The following is a 14,662-nucleotide window of genomic DNA, read 5'->3' as shown; positions in this document are numbered from 1 at the left end:
TGCTATCTAATAATCAATATATTTGGTGCTCATTTAATACATGTAACATTGCATTAGCGCCTGCTTTAGCTAGGTAATTATATCTTGCATTTTGTCACCTCACTGACGTGACAGGCTCAGCTGTCAGTCATGCAGCCCCACTGCGACCACTCTCTCCGTACTCATACATACATGTCTTTCTGGGAGTGTCTCGTCCTGGGTGTCAGTGATGCAGCCCCACTGCTCCCACTCTCTCCGTACTCATACATACATGTCTTTCTGGGAGTGTCTCGTCCTGGTTGTCAGTGATGCAGCCCCACTGCACCCACTCTCTCCGTACTCATACATACATGTCTTTCTGGGAGTGTCTCGTCCAGGTCAGTGATGCAGCCCCACTGCTCCCACTCTCTCCGTACTCATACATACATGTCTTTCTGGGAGTGTCTCGTCCTGGGTGTCAGTGATGCAGCCCCACTGCTCCCACTCTCTCCGTACTCATACATACATGCCTTTCTGGGAGTGTCTCGTCCTGGTTGTCAGTGATGCAGCCCCACTGCACCCACTCTCTCCGTACTCATACATACATGCCTTTCTGGGAGTGTCTCATCCTGGGTGTCAGTGATGCAGCCCCACTGCTCCCAGTCTCTCCGTACTCATACATACATGCCTTTCTGGGAGTGTCTCGTCCTGGTCAGTGATGCAGCCCCACTGCTCCCACTCTCTCCGTACTCATACATACATGCCTTTCTGGGAGTGTCTCGTCCTGGTTGTCAGTGATGCAGCCCCACTGCGCCCACTCTCTCCGTACTCATACATACATGCCTTTCTGGGAGTGTCTCGTCCTGGCTGTCAGTCATGCAGCCCCACTGCTCCCACTCTCTCCGTACTCATACATACATGCCTTTCTGGGAGTGTCTCGTCCTGGTCAGTGATGCAGCCCCACTGCTCCCACTCTCTCCGTACTCATACATACATGCCTTTCTGGGAGTGTCTCGTCCTGGGTGTCAGTGATGCAGCCCCACTGCTCCCACTCTTTCCGGACTCATACATACATGCCTTTCTGGGAGTGTCTCGTCCTGGCTGTCAGTGATGCAGCCCCACTGCTCCCACTCTCTCCGTACTCATACATACATGCCTTTCTGGGAGTGTCTCGTCCTGGCTGTCAGTCATGCAGCCCCACTGCGCCCACTCTCTCTGTACTCATACATACATGCCTTTCTGGGAGTGTCTCGTCCTGGTCAGTGATGCAGCCCCACTGCTCCCACTCTCTCCGTACTCATACATACATGCCTTTCTGGGAGTGTCTCGTCCTGGCTGTCAGTGATGCAGCCCCACTGCTCCCACTCTCTCCGTACTCATACATACATGCCTTTCTGGGAGTGTCTCGTCCTGGCTGTCAGTCATGCAGCCCCACTGCTCCCACTCTCTCTGTACTCATACATACATGCCTTTCTGGGAGTGTCTCGTCCTGGTTGTCAGTCATGCAGCCCCACTGCTCCCAGTCTCTCCGTACTCATACATACATGTCTTTCTGGGAGTGTCTCGTCCTGGCTGTCAGTCATGCAGCCCCACTGCGCCCACTCTCTCTGTACTCATACATACATGCCTTTCTGGGAGTGTCTCATCCTGGTTGTCAGTGAGACAGTGTCTCTGGCACAGCTGTGTAATCATGATGTGTGTGTGCTGAGTAGTGAGTACTGCTATCAGCAAGTCTTACAGCTTAACTGCAGTGTAGAAGTGTGGTGGGGGTGGGGAGATGGGGGTTGCTACACCAATGAGTCAAGGAGAGAAGGAGTGGTTGGATGGGACTCACACAGCAGGTGGTGAAAAGCTTAAAAAGGAGGAGTGGTTGGAAGGGGAAGGAACTAGTAGGTTCAGAGGGGATTAGTGAGGGTAAGGACTCTCAAGGGAAATTGCAGTGGGAGCCCACAGGTTCCAAACTGGGTAAAGAGCAGCTTTTAGGAAGGAAATTGGTGAGCCAGACCCTGTGGTTGACCCTTCTCTGCCTCATGCGGGGTGGATCCTTGGACTCTCCAGTTCCTCAGGAGGCTGTGGATTCTTCTTACCCACTACCTGGTGGTTCTGTGGTCATCCCAGGCCATGAACCTCCCAGATGCCTGGCCTCCAGATAAACATGAAATGGTCATGGAGGTGGTCCTGGGCTCTGTACAGGAGGAGGTAGAAAAAGCAAAGGAAAGTTGTGTCCCTTCTGAAGGAGCAATGGTGGACATTGTGAATGGTGAAGGGAAGGTTTTTGTGGGTGAAGAGGGAGTTATGCCATATATCCCAGAAGCATGGGTCCTCAGCCTATATGATGTGCCACCATTAATGTGGCCTCTGTCTTGTCCGACCAAGCTTGATTTATGGGCTTTGTCATTTTTATAAGCAGGATAAAGGCTGATTTTTTATTTCTGCAGTAGACTAGAATAAGCCCAGACATTCCCACTTCCATTATACCACCTGAATGTGACGGTCAGTGACCACCGTGCCATCACTTACCTGTATGCTTACACGAAACACAATGATGGAACACTTACACGGTTTCTTTACATCTTCTGGTGTCTACTCCGAGATTAGACATTATGGCGTAATTACTCAGATGGGAATATAAAACAGATAAAAAAATAAAAGCTTTAATGTAATAATTAGATGCAAACAAAAGCTTTTATTATGAAATCATACAGAGGAGTATCTGCACCATATAGATGTAACATACAACAAACCACCACAGATGGAACCCGGGTGACTCTAATACACATTATAATATACAGGGTATATATAGATAGGATCTTGTATCTGAAAACACTCGACACTCCTTATCAAGATGAGTATCTGCAACAAGTTAGGCAAACTAGAAGAAGTGAAAACCCGTTCCAATGGCCGCCATACTGTCGTGCAGCAATACAGACTGTGCAAACTGGTATTAGACATTCACATTTACACAAAGCACAAGATACAAAATAAACAGCAGCAAAAAGACCTAAGCATTTGGGATGTATTATTTAGGAAGTAAATAGAGGTACATTAATGAAAAGCGTGAGTAGCAGTCATCAGTCTGTTTGTACAAAAAGAAAACCAATAATAGCAGCGCTGAATTCAATTAGTACTAAAAATTAAAAAATGACATGGATTGAATGAAAACAGATTAAAAAATGTATTAATAACTCTGATTAATAACCAATGAAAAAGCTGCAGGACCTGCAGCGAAACGCGTCAGGTGCCACCCTGATCACCGTTGCTTTGTTGCTGAACCAGTGCCCGGACCATACTGGATGCCCAGAGTTTGCTATTTGGTGGATTTTAACAGGCGTACTTAGGACCATCACGCAAGCCAAGCTCCACATACTGGTGAGGATTGAGAATATGCTACCAACTCCCAATTGAAGGATCATCTATGGGATATTTCTCCCTCCAGCGGCCTAATAAGCGGTAATAACCCTTTTCGGGACTGTGCAATCAGCTCCTAAGCCTGTACATTCTGCCTAAACTGGTGTCCAGTTATTTAAAAGGAACGGACATTTCTGGTTCACTTATTCACTTATTCTGCCGGTGGTCACATTGACTTTTAATTGAACTCAGCGCTGCTATTATTGGTTTTCTTTTTGTGTATGCTTAGGTATCAGGATTGACTAATCCTGTTATATAGCAGCAGCATTAGAACAACAGCCCATATTGCGCCCGAGCACCGTTCTTGGTATTTTCCATCAGTCTGTTTGTGAAGGTCTCTAGAGTGGTGGTCTTTTGGACTGTGCAAGGCAAAGGTCAGGACTGCAAAGCTAAAAGTTTGACCCTTAAATGAATGACGGGAGATTCTTGGTACTGCTGGTAACAGTCCTTCATCTGTAGAAGCAAGCAAGCAGGGCAGTAAGGAGGCAGAAGCTGCTTCTAGTACCTTGGACCATGTAATGTTGGGCTGGGAAGGTCAGTTAGCCAATTATGAAATAGATTTGTCATCTTACAGGCAGCCAGTGAAGGGAGTAGAGAATGGGTGTTATGCGGCAGGAACGGGTTAGGTAACAGCTTGGCTGCTGCATTCTGTACTAGCTGCAAGCTCTGTAATTCTTTTGCTGGGTGACCCAGGTAGATGGCATTGCAGTAGTCTATGAACTTCTGAGGGAATCAAGAGCTTGATTCTGGCTATGGTCCACAGATGGAAGAATGAGGATTTGTATGTGGCGGATACCTGATGTCTGTGTCAGCCACATACCAGGACAACACAAAGATTCAGCACATGTTCAGTATTTTCAATTCTGAACACCAAAGCATAAATCCAGATGGTTGGTAAAGCTGTAGTCTTGTCCTTTGTTGGTGAGCTTCTATTATGTTTAACAAAGAGTGAGTCACAGCCAACTGGCATCATCCACCCCTGGCGCTCAGCTAGACCATTTAGGATTGGTATTAGGTTCTCAGTACATGGAGCAAAAAGCAGGTAATTAGCATAGCAGTGGTAGACCAGGCCATGATGTCTGATTGTATCACCCAGTGGTAGCATGTATATTTTATAAAGCATAGGAGATAGGATTCACCCTTGAGGAACATTGGACAACAGTGATAATTATACTCCAGAAGATTTAAATGGTTCCGTACTTGGGTAATGTCTAATGTGTTCAACAAGAGCAGATTTATTTCTCTCACGGCATGAAAATGGCTTCTCACCTGTGTGACTCCTCTGATGTGTAACAAGATTTGATTTCTGTGCAAAACATTTCCCACACTCAGAACAGGAATACGGCTTCTCACCTGTATGACTTCTCTGATGTAGAACAAGATGTGATTTCCGTGCAAAACATTTCTTACACGCAGAACAGGAATACGGCTTCTCACCTGTGTGACTTCTCTGATGTACAACAAGAGCTGATTTCTGTGTGAAACATTTCCTACACTCAAAACAGGAATATGGCATCTCACCTGTGTGACTTCTCTGATGTGTGACAAGATCTGATTTCCGTACAAAACATTTCCCACACTCAGAACAGGAAAATGGCTTCTCACCTGTGTGACTTCTCTGATGTATAACAAGATGTGATTTCAGTGCAAAACATTTCCCACACTCAGAACAGGAAAATGGCTTCTCACCTGTGTGACTTCTCTGATGTATAACAAGATGTGATTTCAGTGCAAAACATTTCCCACACTCAGAACAGGAATACGGCTTCTCACCTGTGTGACTTCTCTGATGTGTAACAAGAGCTGAATTCTGTGCAAAACATTTCCTACACTGAGAACAGGAATATGGTTTCTCACCTGTGTGACTTCTCTGATGATTAACAAGATGTGATTTCCGTGCAAAACATTTCCCACACTCAGAACAGGAATATGGCATCTCACCTGTGTGACTTCTTTCATGTTCAACAAGACCTGATTTCCGTGGAAAACATTTCCCACACTCAGAACAGGAAAATGGCATCTCACCTGTGTGAGCATGCTGATGAATTACAAAATGTGATCTATGTGCAAAACATTTCCCACACTCAGCACAGGAATACGGCTTCTCACCTGTGTGACTTCTCTGATGTGTAGCAAGAAATGATTTCTGTGCAAAACATTTCCTACACTCAGAACAGGAATATGGCTTCTCACCTGTATGAGTTCTCTCATGTTGAACAAGAACTGATTTCTGTGCAAAACATTTCCCACACTCAGAACAGGAATATGGCTTCTCACCTGTGTGACTTCTCTGATGTGTTACAAGATTTGATTTATATGTAAAACATTTCCTACACTCAAAACAGGAATATGGCATCTCACCTGTGTGACTTCTCTGATGTGTGACAAGAACTGATTTATGTACAAAACATTTCCCACACTCAGAACAGGAATACGGCTTCTCACCTGTGTGACTTCTCTGATGTATAACAAGATGTGATTTCTGTGCAAAACATTTCCCACACTCAGAACAGGAATACGGCTTCTCACCTGTGTGACTTCTCTGATGATTAACAAGATGTGATTTCAGTGCAAAACATTTCCCACACTCAGAACAGGAATATGGCTTCTCACCTGTGTGACTTCTCTGATGTACAACAAGAGCTGATTTCTGTGCAAAACATTTCCTACACTCAGAACAGGAATATGGCTTCTCACCTGTGTGACTTCTCTCATGTCTAACAAGATCTGATTTATATGCAAAACATTTCCCACACTCAGAACATGGAAATGGCCTCTCACCTGCCTTAGCTGGCTGATAGGTAATAAGGTTTGTGTTCTGTGTAAAACATTTGGTATCTATAGAACACGGAAATACTGTAACTACTCTCAGAGCTGTAACAGATGCACCAATATCGGAGTGATCAGGAGAACATTTCCCAGTATCAGAGGAATCAGCTGATAGAGCTGGATGTATAATTGGGGTAATGGGGTTATCTCCTGGAGAATCCGGTCTACTGTCATTATCTTTTATGTCACAATCCGGGGATAACATTAGATGTCCTTCTGAGATATTCCTGCTTGTGTGCCCATCTGCTGGAAATAAAATACATTAAGGAAATATAAAATGAGTAGACAAGACCCAGGGTGTTACAGGACACAATATATAATTCTATAACTGACATTTTTTTACCTGAAATCATTGCTTTTATGTTTATTAAAAAACAAAAAAAGCTAGGATGCTTAGACTGGAGCTTGATCAACACTGAACGCTCATGTGGGATTACTAGAAGTGACATGGACGCTCATGTGGGAGTACTAGAGGTGACAAATGCAAAATCATGCACTTGGGTCTCAAAAATCCAAAGGCTAAATATAGTATTAATGGCACTAAACTGGAAACTACTGATTTTTTAAATTTTTCAAACTGAGGGATGTGAAGGGGGAGGAGCCGGCTGTGGAGACAATGCTAATTTTTAGATTGTGCCACACCTCCGGTTGCAAGCTTCACACCCCTACTGTATAAGACTCCAGTGTCCCCTAGTGGATGAAAGAGAAAGGAGGTTTACTTCTTTCTTTCCCGACCGCTCTTCTATGCAGAAGGAAAATATCTGCTTTTTTTTTTAAAGGTAAAACATTTTTTATTAAAACACTGCTTCATGTTACAAAGTTGGTTGCATCGACAATAACAGACACATACAAATAGTGTCACAAAATGATGAAATGAGAACATTAAATAACCGTTAGTAAATCTTCTCATATATTTTACGCCATCTCACAGACATCATATAGAGGAAAATGCAAAACAAAAGAATATACTAAAGACCTGCTAGTCTAACCGTAGCAGAGATATGAGGAGGTCGGGGCCCTGCGGCACCCCCAACCCCTAGTCTGCCAGTACTATGGGAGGATCTAAAATTGCCATTCGTATTTCAAACCATTCAGTATTTTTTAGTGAAGTTTGAATTCTAATTCGGAAATCTACCGGAATGGTAGCCACATAACTTTCCCAGGATTCAAAAAATTGTCCCACCAGCTTATCTTTTTGCAAAGATGTTTCTATCTAGTGCATTTGAAATACATGATGCAGTTTCCCTTTGAATAAAGATAGAGTAGGAGGATCCCTATGTATCCAGGATTGTAGGATTGCCTTACATGCAGCTGCACTGATTGCCAGCAGCAACCGTCTACCCCCCTTCGTTATCCTCTGCCTAGCCGGGATTATTCCAAAAATTGCCCACTGTGCTGTAAAGGGGATAAAATTTACCAGATGTTCCATAGCATATTGGCGTACCTGAAGCCAAAAGCGGCGATGAAGTGGGCACGACCAGAAACAATGGAATAGGTCCGCATTAGGAGCGTAACATTTCAGACATATGTCCGAATCTGTCATACCTGCCTTATATTGTTTATATGGGCAAAAGTAAGCTCTGTGAACTATATTATAGAATATCTCCTGGTATTGCGCTGAGGGTAGAAGTTTGCAGGAATGTAGCAAACTTTTCAATAATATATCACATGTCAGCTCAGGAAAGTCTGATAGCCATTTTCGTATTCCTGCGTCCGATTGAGAGTGGTCTAGCTGAGTGCTTAAATGTTAGTAATGCAGTGAAAGAGCTTTCTTTGTGGCTGGTGGTGTATGTAATAAGGTATCTAATGCATTATTCAAGTCTCCCCTCGACAATTTCCCAAGTACTGAATAGGAATAATATTGCAACTGGAGAAAGGCCAATGGATACCCGCATAGGAATGGGAATTTTTCATGCGATTGAGTAAATGTGAGAGGTTTCCTTAATTCTGTATCAACAATTTGTCTTATATCCTGCAGACCCTCACTTTGGAACATCGTAAAGGGGAACCCCGCCTCCCCATGCTGGAAGTCAGGATTACCCAGAAACCGCAGAAACAAGGATTTGTGTCCCCCCAAGTTTCCGGATCGTCGCAAGGAATGCCAAAGGCGATAGACCGACCACAGAAGGGGGTTATCTTTCAGGTCCTGGTCATAGTCTGCCTCTACACAGTGGAGGAAGTTTGTCACATTTTTAGATTTTATGAATTGTGCCTCAAGGTGTGTATTAGCATATGTGCCTGTATCATTTAACCAGTCTCTCAGGAATCTCAATAAAGACGCGTGATTATAAAGTAAAATGTTTGGGAAGTTAATTCCGCCATTAGCTTTTGGTTGTTGTAGTTTATGCATGGCAATACGAGGTCTGCTGTTTATTGAGAGATGCTCCCTGTAAGGAATATAGAAATTTGCCACTTGTAGCTGAACTTGCAAAAGACCCCCACCCAATTTGCATCAGTTAAATTAAAGTCTCCCATGATTATGACTTCTCCCTTTAAAACCATTTTAGTGATGTCCAACAATAGATTCCTGTCCAAATCCTGCCCCTGGCCAGGTGGTCTACACATCACCCCAATGCGAATAATGTCCTTCTCTCCGGTTTCTGTGGTGACCCAAAGGGCCTCAGATTTGTCTAACATATTTTGTATTAATTGAAGTAGCCTTTATGCTTTTTTTCCACATACATTGCTACCCTTCCTCCTATATTGACCATCCTATCCTTCCTAAATAAATTGTATCCTAGAATAGCTATGTCCCAGTCATGATCCTCATTGCACCATGATATTGCCACAATATCCAGGTTATCTCTTCTCATTATCACAATTATCTCTGGAATTTTGTCTCCTAAGCTCCTAGCATTTGCACACATAGCTTTAAGAATTATGTCTGTACATCTGTTATTAGTAGCCATGTCCAGACAGTACAAAATAAATGACAAGTTTAAAGTTGAAATTACCTGTTTAGTAATGTTGCTCAGTATTTGCTTTTTTCAACTAATCAGGAATCAAACTCTGCCCTTTACACCACGATTACACCTCGCTAAATGTAAAGATATAGTAAATCTGACCACAAATGGCCAAATAGGTCTATTATATACAAGGAATTATTTAATACCTGCATCATCTAACAAAATGAAGGGTATTTAATAAAAGGTTGCTAAACTGAGAAATTTAGATCCCATACAAATTAGACACTCCACAAAAAACACACTACTACTTATATATGATTCCTAAAAATAAACTTCTGCTTGTTACTTTTAATAACACTATAGTGATGTGTGTAATAACTCTCTTCATGTGATGTTTGTCATGGATAACCTTGTGTTATAAACACCCAACTGAGAACAGGGCTGGTGGCGGAGGAGGGTGTAGAATAAAAGATTGCTGTAGTGACTGAGCAATGAGAATATGTGACTTCTGTAATAAGTGTTTATTACTCACCTGTGCTGATATCTGTAGGGATCTCCTCCTCCTTACACTGCTGATCACCCCTCACATACGTCTCTTCTTCTCCCTCTATATCTTCTGCCTTTATATCAGTCACATATGTCTCTTCTTCTTCCTCTATATCTTCTGCCTTTATATCAGTCACATACGTCTCTTCTTTTCCCACTATATCTTCTGCCTTTATATCAGTCACATACGTCTCTAATTCTCCCTCTATATCTTCTGCCTTTATAACAGTCATATACGTCTCTTCTTCTCCCTCTATATCTTCTGCCTTTATATCAGTCACATACGTCTCTTCTTCTCCCTCTATATCTTCTGCCTTTTTATCAGTCACATACATCTCTTCTTCTCCCTCTATATCTTCTGCCTTTATATCAGTCACATACGTCTCTTCTTCTCTCCTTATATCTTCTGCCTTTATACGAGAAAGACGGTCTACCTAAATAACCCAAAAAACACAATGGCATTTGCATACTTTTTGATTAAGCTGAGGTGAAACAGTATAATATCAGTGTATAATACACACAGCTTCTCTACAGATCATATAGTGACAGTCACTTTGGTATACTGGATGAGACACTAAATCCCGCCTACCTGATCCTTCTGTGGGATCCTGTGATTCTCCTCTGTACAATCCTGGTAATACAGAGGACGGGGACATCTCTCTGAGGTATCTCTGTTACTGGGTCCATCTGTAGGAGACACACAGTGACTGAGTACAGTGTATATATGTGATTTTCAGATGATGTGTGTATATAGGGCCCCCATACCTGCTCTCCCCTGTACAATACATGACAGTCTCCTCTTACCCAGTGATGTAAGGGGCCGGTGATTCTCCATCACGTCCTTGTACAGACCCCTGTGTTCCTCTATATACTCCTCCTCCTGCATGGAGACATAGACAGTGACATCCTGACTGTTATGATTCCCGTACTCCAGACCAGAGGAGATCTTATGGCAGAGGTCTGAGTACTGGGAAGATTTGCTGGTAGTGGGAGCAGGAGAGCCTAGTAACCCCTGGCGCCCTAACTCCGTTGTCTCGCCCGTGTTATCAGAAATCCCCTGCGAGACTATGGTTGCTTGAGCCCATGGCAGCCGCGTTCGAAGGGCGGATTATGTCTGCCCAACCCCGATGCCCCCTCAGGTCTTAATGGGAGACAAAGGGAAATCTGAGACAGGGTGATAACAAGGGGCCCTCTGACTAAGCAACCAGGCCAGGGGTTACAAGCTAACTAACTTAAACCAAAGGTATGTGCGGACTAGCCGCCAGGGAAAAGGACAACCAAAGATCCACTGATCCGTTACTCCTATCCAGCACCGCTGGATACCAGAGTGGATCTGTGGGAGCAGAATCCTCCGCAAAAGCTCCAGAACACAAATATACTAAATAATAAACAGTAAGCGGACAAGCCGCAACACACGGCTGCGCCGTGACTCACGAACACCACAGGATGTTAAAGGTGCTCGGTCAAACTCCAGGAATGATGACAAATTTCCGAGTACAGGACCACTGAGGACAGGAACAACCGGATTGAGCAGGACTGGAAACTCTCTGCAACTGACACAGGCAAACAGGAAGCTATCACCGGCGTCTGTGGGAAGTCCAAAGGGTGCTTAAAACTGTGAGCTCCCCAATCAGGAGCCAGACTGGGTCATCACAATTAATGCCGTGCAGCTTGCATGCTGCACGGCCAGCACACCATAATAATTAGAACAGACCCAGCAACGGGGAACGCGGCCCGAACGTGGCGTCCCCGTTGCTAGGGTCAGAGCGGCTGCGTGCGCCCGGCGTCTAGCGTTGCCAGGGAGCCGGCGGCTGTACGCGCACGGCGTCCCTGGTTGCTAGGCGCCGGGCCGCACCGACGAGCGGACCCCGGCGCCTAACAGTACCCCCCCCTTGAGGAGGGGTCAAGGAACCCCTAAAGCCAGGTTTCTGAGGAAATTCTCGAAAAAATGCCCTTTTGAGCCTCGGGGCATGAAGATCCTCATCCAGGACCCAAGACCTTTCCTCTGGCCCATAACCTCTCCAATGTACCAAAAAATAAAGCCGACCCCGGGACAACTTGGAATCGAGAACCTTCTCCACCAAGAACTCCTGCTGACCCTGTACATTTATTGGTGATCTCCCCTGAGATATTTTACGAGGAAATCTACTGGACGAAACATATGGTTTCAGCAATGAGCAATGGAAGGTATTTCCGATCCGTAATGTTTTTGGTAAACGTAACCGGAAAGCAACTGGATTGACTTTTTTGATAATGTGAAATGGTCCAATAAATTTAGGACCCAATCTGGCTGAGGTTTGTCGAAGTTTAATGTTGCGAGTCGACAACCACACCCTATCTCCTACTTTAAAAGTGCACGGCCGCCGGAGCCTGTCAGAAAATCTTTTTTCCCGGAATGCCGCTTTTCTGAGAGCCAGGTGCACTTTTCTCCAAATAAGTTTAAGATGAGAGGTCAGGGCCAGTGAGGAGACAGAGGAATGTTGAAAAAATGAATTAGCTCTGGGGTGAAAACCAAAAACTGCAAAAAATGGAGACACATTGGTGGAAGAATGACAGGCATTATTATAAGCAAACTCCGCCAATGGAAGAAACTCAGACCAGTCATTTTGGAGTTTGGCCGAGTACAAACGCAAATATTGTTTTAGAGATTGATTAACTCGCTCAGTCTGCCCATTGGATTGGGGATGATAGCCGGACGTTAAAGATAATTTCATCTTTAATGAAGCACAAAAAGACTTCCAAAATCGTGCAATGAATTGTGGACCCCGATCAGAAACAATATCAGTGGGTAAGCCATGGAGTCTGAAGACATGGCGGAGGAACAAGACTGCCAATCCCTGGGCAGATGGCAATCGGGGAAGAGCAATGAAATGGGCCATTTTGCTAAAACGGTCCACTACCACCCATATGACTCGGCATCCGGCTGACAGAGGGAGGTCCACCACAAAATCCATGGAGATATGCGACCATGGCCTAAGAGGAACATTCAAGGGCATAAGTTGACCGATAGGCAAAGAACGGGGAACTTTATGCTGTGCACAGACCTGACACGAAAAAACAAACTCTTTAATGTCTTTGGAAAGACCAGGCCACCATACTGAGCGGGAGACTAATTCCAAAGTCTTAGCGATTCCCGGATGCCCGGAAACTTTGCTATCATGAAACTCCGTCAAAACAGTTGCTCTCAAAAACTCAGGGACAAAAAGACGACCAGCAGGAGTATTTCCAGGAGCTTGATGTTGAAGCAGCTTTAACTGGGTAAATACATCCTGTGTGAGGCCTGCCCGAATGACTGAAGACGGAAGTATGGGAGTAACAGGACTGTTGTCTTGAACTGGAAGAAAACTGCGTGACAGGGCATCTGCCTTGGTATTCTTGGAACCTGGCCTGAAGGTGATAATAAATTTGAACGAGTAAAAAATAAAGCCCAACGAGCCTGCCGGGCATTCAGTCGTTTAGCTGATTCAATGTATTGAAGATTTTTGTGATCAGTCAAAACTGAAATGGTATGAGTCGCTCCTTCAAGCCAATGCCTCCACTCCTCGAAAGCCCATTTAATAGCCAGCAATTCCCGGTTACCAACATCGTAGTTGGATTCTGCAGATGAGAATTTCCTGGACATAAAGGCACAAGGATGTAATTCAAGGGAATCCGGATCCTTCTGAGATAGGATAGCCCCTACTCCAACCTCCGAGGCATCAACCTCAACAATGAAAGGCAATTCTGGGTTGGGATGTCTGAGGACAGGGGCTGAGACAAAGGCTTGTTTCAAGGCCTAAAAAGATAACTCAGCTTCACGTGACCAACTGGTAGGATCTGCTCCCTTCTTAGTCAGTGCCACAATGGGAGCAACTAGGTCAGAGAAGGAGTGAATAAATCTTCTATAGTAGTTCGCAAACCCTAAAAAGCGCTGAATTGCTTTTAAGTTGGTGGGTTGCGCCCAACTAAGGATGGCTTGGAGCTTCTTTGGTTCCATACAGAATCCCCGAGGGGAAATAATGTACCCTAAAAAGGATACCTCCGTGACATGAAATTCACACTTCTCAAGCTTGGCATATAGGTGATTTTCACGTAATTTTTTTAGAACCTGACGCACCTGGGTAACATGTTGTTCTACAGAGTCAGAATAAATCAAAATATCGTCTAAGTAGACTACAACGAACTTTCCAAGAAATTCACGGAGCACATCGTTAATGAGATCCTGGAAAACTGCCGGAGCGTTAGACAGGCCAAATGGCATAACCAGATACTCATAGTGGCCTGACTGAGTACTGAATGCCGTTTTCCACTCATCCCCTGACTTGATTCTGAAGAGGTTATATGCTCCTCTCAGGTCAATCTTAGAAAAAATCACAGCCGAACGTAGCTGATCAAAGAGGACAGAGATCAGCGGCAGAGGGTAAGTATTCTTTACTGAGATTTTATTCAAAGCTCTAAAGTCAATGCAGGGTCTGAGTGAACCATCCTTCTTCTCTACGAAGAAGAAACCTGCACTTAAAGGGGATTTAGATGGCCTGATAAATCCTTTCCCAAGGCTTTCTTTCACATACTCATTCATGGCCACAGTTTCAGGACCAGACAATGCATATAACCTTCCTTTAGGCAACGTGGCACCAGGAATTAGCTCAATGGCACAATCATAAGGCCTATGGGGAGGCAGAATATCCGCATTGCCCTTGGAAAATACATCAACAAAATCCTGGTATTCCACAGGAATGGGTGCGGGAACGGCGGCAGCTACTCGGATAGGAAGCGTAATACATTCTTTATTACAGATGGTACCCCATTGTAAGATCTCCCCCGACTGCCAATCAATGATGGGATTATGAAAGGCCAGCCAAGGGTGACCCAGAACCACAGGAACTGCTGGACAATGGGTAAGGAAAAACTCAATCTTTTCAGAATGCAGAGCTCCTACCGAAAGTAAAACAGGAGGGGTACCGAGAGAAATAACCCCATTGGACAAGGGACTCCCATCTAAACCATGCATGGTGACACACCTACCCAAGGTTAAC

At 44.5% G+C, this 14,662-nt stretch overlaps 1 protein-coding gene across 1 annotated transcript; it reads right to left on the bottom strand.

Moving 5' to 3' along the window:
* Positions 1 to 2,636: 2,636 nt before the first annotated feature.
* On the bottom strand, positions 2,637 to 9,252 carry LOC134984330 (zinc finger protein 260-like). The gene is made up of 2 exons (XM_063949935.1): positions 9,150 to 9,252; positions 2,637 to 6,441 (listed from the first exon to the last, which is right to left on the bottom strand). Exon 2 carries the CDS (start codon positions 6,398 to 6,400, stop codon positions 4,535 to 4,537), a length of 1,866 nt encoding a protein of 621 aa, XP_063806005.1. The 5' UTR covers positions 6,401 to 6,441; positions 9,150 to 9,252; the 3' UTR covers positions 2,637 to 4,534.
* Between the last annotated feature and the right edge of the window lie 5,410 nt (positions 9,253 to 14,662).

The sequence above is a fragment of the Pseudophryne corroboree genome (assembly GCF_028390025.1).
Source record: "Pseudophryne corroboree isolate aPseCor3 chromosome 3 unlocalized genomic scaffold, aPseCor3.hap2 SUPER_3_unloc_5, whole genome shotgun sequence".
Classification (NCBI taxonomy): domain Eukaryota; kingdom Metazoa; phylum Chordata; class Amphibia; order Anura; family Myobatrachidae; genus Pseudophryne; species Pseudophryne corroboree.
Note: the sequence above shows the minus strand (reverse complement) of the source record. Positions and strands in the feature narration are given on the sequence as shown.

Excerpts from the sequence above, each read along its gene's own strand:
- LOC134984330 (XM_063949935.1), bottom strand. The coding sequence starts at position 6,400 with ATGTTATCCCCGGATTGTGACATAAAAGATAATGACAGTAGACCGGAT.